Genomic DNA, 7,169 nt, shown 5'->3' with positions numbered 1-7,169 from the left:
AAAAAAAAAAAAAAAAAAAAAAAAAAAAAAAAAAAAAAAAAAAAAAAAAAAAAAAAAAAAAATATTTATATATATATTTGTGAAAATAAAAAAAAAATTATATGAAAATAAATTATTTATTGAAAAATTAAATATTTATTATGATTTAGAAAATTCTTATGAAAAACAAGAATTTCTCTCTCATAATATAAATATATATATATATATATATATGTATATATGTATTTTAAATTGAAGGGTAAAAAAGAAACAAAAGAATGAATAAAAAGGATGAAAATGAAAATATATTAAATTGTAAAAATTTTAAAAGAAGTTTTGAAAACTTCAATAATTTAGATTCACAAAATAGCATGTATATGTTTGCTTTCCATAAAAGAAGACATAATTTAGATTTGAAAGATGAAGTGAAAAATAATTATGAAAATATTGAAATTATTTCTGGTTTAAATCGTAAGAACAAAAGAAAATTAGAAGCAAACTTTATTGATAAAAATAAAAAAAGAAATTTTACAGAAACTCAAAAAAATTTTAATTTTTCGAATGATGCTTTTTCAAATAATTCATCAAGTGGGGTTAGTAATATAGTAATAGATGAAATAAATGATAAATGCATTAAAAACTCTTCAAGGAATAATGATAGATTATTATCAGAAAGTAAGATAGATGAAAATAAAAAGCATTCATTTGAGTTAGCAATAATACCATTTGAAGGTAATACTAGTGTTTCAGATTATAAATATGAAAATAACATAACACTAAAAAATTCTAATCTAAAGAATATTTTTAGTTTTTTATCTAAAAAAGATATTTTTTATAAAAATTTAAAAAATCATATAAAAAAAAATAAACCATTAATGATCAACTGCAAGGACTTTAATATATTATTAAATAAATATAAGTATGAAAACGAAATTGGTAAAAAGATTGATGAAAACCATAATACCTTAGATAATAACGATAATTATGAAATAGAAAATAATTTAATAAATAATTCACTTGTTATGAATAATACTATAATAGAACCCACTGATTTAAATGATTTAAGTAAAAATGAAAATAATTTTTGTTTAAAAAATAATGATCTACTAAATACTAAATTAAATGAAATGTATCTAGATTCACCAATTAATGAATGTGATATTAATTATGCATTAAATAATAATAATATGAATGATATTAATAATGTTAAAAAAGGAGATAAGTTTGATAATTTAAGTAAAGCATTTAATACAAATAATATTGATTCTTCACATAATAATTTTGGTGAAATAAAAAATCCTAATGAAGTTAATTATATGAATAATAATTATAATTTTAGTAACATAAACATTAGTAATAATGATATTAATGTTAATAATTATAATTTAAATGATAATAATATTTTGAATAATTTAAATAATATCAGTTTTAATAAAATAAATGACAATAGTTTGAGATTTAATAATAATGTTAATTTTAATGTTTTAAATAATCAGAATAATTTCAGTAATTTGAATAATGATAGCAATTTAAGTAATAATAATTTTAATAATTTAAATGTAATTGATAATTATGATAATTTGAATAATAATTATAACATGTTTAATTTGAGTAATTTTAATTATAATGATGATTCAAATAGTAATGAGAATATATACTATTTAAATAACATTAATAATATTAATAAATTACTTAATTTAAACAACGCTTATATACAAAATAATATAAATAATTTTAACAATATAAATAAATAACATAATCAATTAAAATATCCCTAATAATATCAATTATAGATTAAAAAATAATTGCATATATATATATATATATATATATATATATATATAAATTTATTAAAATTATGAAATGATTTAATAATATGAACAAAAATGATAAAATATATTTGATTCCAATTTTTGACAAAATTGATAAAATTAATAATATATGTATTATGAATGCCTTTAAATATCATAATAAAATAAAAATCAATAATTATAATTTTATTAATTTAACTTATTGATATTTATTAAGGAATAATTAGAATATAATTTTGTATAAAGTTATTTAAATAAACAAATTTCTAACAATTCTTTTATATCATTTTAATAAAAATAAATAAATATATGTGAATTTACTACGTTAATAATATAAACAATTTCTAGTTAGTGGAATTATATAATTTAATGTAATATTTTTAATTATTTAAACCATTTTCTTTTTTTATTAGTACTTGCATGTATATAATTATTTTATAAAATATAAAAAAATATATATTTAATTTTCTAAATTGGTATTTAGTTTTTCAGAAAAATTGTTCCCTTTTTTTAACCGTAATGCATATTACAATGGGGAATTTTTCATTTAATATTTTACATTTACATTTCTCCATATATTTTGATTTTATATTTTAAAAAAAAGAGTTTAAGATAATTTTAAGAAAAAATATGCAAGCTCTTAAGTTTTAGAAAAATGAATTAAAAAAATTCATAAACGACTCTAAATGTTTTTAATTTGTTTTATTTAATTTGTTTTTTTTTTTTTTTTTTTTTTAAATAAACATGAAGGATACGTTATTTTGAAATTATTTATTTTATTTTATTATTTGTTTTTTTTTTTTTTTTTTTTATAATATATTTTTTTCTTAAAATTATAGTTTATTTTAGTTTTAATTTATTATTAACTTATTGTTACAAAAAAACTTTTAGCATTACAATTATAGTATTTGTTTAGTTTAAATTTTAAAAATATACTTTTAACTTCTTATATTAAAAAATTTTACTAAAAAAAAAAAAATCATGGAATATATTTGTATATAGAAGAAAAGTAAAGTTATAAAAAAAAAAAGTGATTTTATTTCAGAAGTCACATTTTTATTTTTTTTTTTTGTAAAAAGCTCAACGTGCATATTTGTTCCTGTCTTATTTAATTTTTATGTAAAATTTACATAAAATTCTTGTGTATTTATAAATGTAATGTACTTAAACTATTTTATTTATTTATTATTTTGCTTAAATTTTTTTTAACAACGATAATAAATTAACCACATACAGATTTAATGAAATAAGTGATGTGAATATATCAATTATTATTTTTACTATTTTATGAAGATATAAATTTTTAGTATTTATCTATTTAAAAAGAAATAAAAGAAAAAATTTTTTACAATATATTTTTTATTTAATTTTTAACAAATAAATTTTTTCGAAGAATTAAAAAATGTTCATTATATACAATAGTTTATAAAGAAAATCAACAAAAAAAATGCAAATATTTTAAAAATAATTAGTTTCTACTATATTAGAAAATTATTAAAATAAAAAAAAAAACTATAATTATCATGTAAATCTTCTTTAAAACAATACTCATTTTAATTTAATTAGTGATAATTCCTCTATTTTTTTTTTAATGTTTTTTTATATCTAGAATTATTCTAAGGTAAAATTTTAGGATATTATTAAAATTTAAAAAATAATACTTTATATATTAACAAAATTAAAAAATGTTTTATTGATTAGAAAAAATAATTTATCTATTTATCTTTTAGTATTTTAATAACTTAAAAAAGTATATATTTTTTGATATTTTACATAACTTATCATATGATCAAAAAGAAAAGAAAAATTATTCATATAATTTTTTTTATTGCTTTAATATGTTTTTTTAGAATTTTATATAATAGAATTAATGAAACATATAACATATATAAAATTAGAAAAAAAAAGATACACATTTATTTTGTTACATTTTCTCCAAAATGAATATAGATATTTTTATTACTCTAATTTGAGTTTAAAGTAGATCAAGTTTAAGAAAAAAAAAAAACTATAAAATTTTAATATATTAAACATATATATAGTTAATTTAAGTAATAAATGCGTATATATAAAAGCATATATAAAAATATATTTATGCAAAATAATTTACTTCATTCACACATATTGTTTGTCTTATTTAAAAAATTTTAACTACATTAGTCATATATTTTTTTTAATTAAATATATATCTATACATCATAAAATAAAAAAATTGGTTTATTAATAAATTTTTAATTACTAATAATAGTTAAACTATTATTATTTTCTTTTTCATTCTTTAAATTATTTTACTTTTATAAAAATAAAACCGATATGAATTGAAAAGAAAATTATTTCATTGATAATAGGAATTTCAAAAGTAATTGAGAAATTAAAAAAGTTACTACTCTAAGTAAAATATCACAAAAAATTGTGCAAAATATTTATAATGAATTTTTAGCAAAATTTATATACATTTAACAATATAAAAATTGCAATTATTCATAATATAATAAAAACGCACAAAATGTTTTTTTATTATTATTAAAATAAATAAATAGAACAAAAAAACTAAAAATACAACTTGCAACAATGAACAAAGTGTACTATCAATGAAAAAATAAAAAAATGTGTAAAAATATAAAAGAAAAAAATAATTACACCTATATACTTTGTACATACAAAAAAAAAATTATATAGAAATATTCAAATATATATCATTTTATTTTAATTTTATAACATACTTATAAATATTATAATCAAATTTTAAAATAATAAAAATTATTACACTAACATTTGATATAATATATATATGAATATATATATATATTTTATTTTTTAAAATACTTACGTGTATATTTCTATAACAAAAATAAGAAAAAAAAATTAATTTAAAAATATGTTCAATTTATGTTACAATATATTTAATTTATTCAAATGTATTGCAATTTGAAGTCTAACAAATGTTAAAATTAAAAAAAAAAAAAAAAATATGGAATCTATAATTAATTTCTACAAAAATATAAAAAAATTATTCTATTAAATTTTTTATTTTTTCATAACATAAGACTGCTGCACCTCCATATTCTATTAGTTTTTTTTTTAAATCTAATTTTTTTTTTTTACATATATGTTAATGTTTAATAAACACGCTTTCACAATCGCGCAAAAATGTGTGTAATAAATTTAAATTATACGTTTTATATTTTTGGTAAATAAATAATATATTTATTTTCTATAAATTATATTATTTTTCGTAAAAAAATTATTATATTTATTTTTATAATTGAATTACACACAAATGTTTTTCTTTCAAACTATAGAGAGTAATCGCAATTATAAAATTTCACACAAGTAAAAAAATGCGTGCATAATCATGGAATAAAACAATAAAAAGAATAAAAAAATATTAATAATATATAATTCATGTAATAGAAAAAAAAAAAAAAAAAAAAATAAAATAAAATAAAAAAAAAAAAAAATAAGATAAAATAAAAAAATAAAATAATATGTAAATAAAAATCTAAAGAAATAGGATTAGAACTAATATTTATATAGGAAAGAAAAATTATCGAGTTACACTTTTATGTATATATATATATATATAAATATATATATATATATATATAATACGAGTACTCACATATATATACGTATACATAAATATATACATATATATATAATATATATGTATATGTGTAAATAATATATATATATTATGTAAATATTTACAAATTTTCACTTTTTTTGTATTATTATACTTATATAATGAATTTAAATTTAATAATAAAATAAAATAAAAAAGAATTATAAATAAAAATGTATTATAAACATATTTTTTATTGCATAAATAATTGTATATATTATTAATACATTGAAGAAAAAAATTAATGATATTTATAAAAAATGCATATGATTTATATATTTTAACTTTATATTTTTATCTTCAAAATAATATGTAGTGCTATTTTGAAAACATATTTAATTATTATTGATAGTCACAAACACACTTAACAAATTTAAAAGCATATGAATACATTAATTTATAATTTTATATGATTTGGCATATTAAAGTAATTATGATTTATTAAAAAGCAATATTAAAGAACTAAATTACATTCACAAAGAAATATATATATTCTTATCCATAAAAAAAATCACATAATTTAAAAATGAAAATTTAAAAATTGTATAAGAAAAAAGACTAGATTATTAAATTATCTGCATGCAATATAAACTATTATTTTTAATATAAATTGTGTTATGTAGAAACTGAAAAAATGTTTTAGTAGTATTTAACAAAAATATCATTGTATATTCAAATTTTTGTCCTTTATATTAGCATATATAAATATATATATATATATATTTTTTTTTGCATAATTTTTTTTTTATAAAATTTTCTTTTTATTTTAAAATTTTTTTTATATTTAATCATAGATGTTCAATTTAATATATATTATATATATATATTCTTGTAAATATATTTATATTATATACATTTTTTTTTTTAATATTTTTATTCAGTTGATCTTTTTTCCTTTTTTTTATGTTTTCCAAATTTCAAGGAGGTGCGTCTTATTTACTTTTTTTATTTTTATCAATTTTCTTAATATTTATATATTTATAATTTTTTATTAAATTCTTTATTCTTTTATTTTTTTTTTTTTTTATTTTATCTTTTTATATTATTATTTGATTTTATTTTTTTATATTTATGTAATTTATTTACATATATATTTGTTTTATTTATCATGCTTCAAGATATTTGATATATATGTTTTTTAAATTATAAAAATATTTTTAAGTTAAAAAAAACATATAAGGATAAGTGTGAAATAAAAAAACATATAACCATAATACATATATAAAATAATAATAATAAATATTATGTATAAGAAATGTATATTTTTATGAAAAATGCAATATGTAAAAATGAGTACTAATAGAGAATTGTGATAATATTTATTATTTGATTTCTTTTTTAAACCAATTTTTTACATTCTTTCATTTGTATCTTTGTATTTGATATTCAATTATATTTATATTTTTTTTTTTTTTTTTTTTTTTTTTTTTTTTTTTTTTTTTTTTTTTTTTTGCTAAATGATTATTTACCTTGTACAATTTCATATGCATATTTTGTTTCACAAAATTTTTTATTATGATTTTTCTATATTTTATTTGTATTTTTATATTTGATTGCGTATATTTATTTTATATTTTTTTGTTAACATTAATTTCCGCTTAAATATGATTTTTCTTTATTAAATATTTCCTTTTATATATTTAAATTGATAGAGTAATATTAACATAAAGAAAAACAACATTCACTCATAAATTATTTACGACGCTAAAAGGCTATTCTTTTTTTTTTTTTTTTTTTTTTTTTAAAAAAAAAAT

At 13.9% G+C, this 7,169-nt stretch overlaps 1 protein-coding gene across 1 annotated transcript; it reads left to right on the top strand.

Moving 5' to 3' along the window:
* Positions 1 to 257: 257 nt before the first annotated feature.
* Positions 258 to 1,733, top strand: PGAL8A_00255500 (conserved Plasmodium protein, unknown function; the record flags this gene model as incomplete). Its single annotated transcript, XM_028671296.1, has 1 exon — positions 258 to 1,733. The coding sequence occupies one exon, from the start codon at positions 258 to 260 to the stop codon at positions 1,731 to 1,733; it is 1,476 nt and encodes a 491-aa protein (XP_028527963.1).
* Positions 1,734 to 7,169: the final 5,436 nt, after the last annotated feature.

Source organism: Plasmodium gallinaceum (genome assembly GCF_900005855.1).
Source record: "Plasmodium gallinaceum strain 8A genome assembly, contig: PGAL8A_v1_76, whole genome shotgun sequence".
Taxonomy (NCBI): domain Eukaryota; phylum Apicomplexa; class Aconoidasida; order Haemosporida; family Plasmodiidae; genus Plasmodium; species Plasmodium gallinaceum.
The sequence above is the reverse complement of the archived record's forward strand: the minus strand, read 5'-3'. Positions and strand labels throughout refer to the sequence as shown.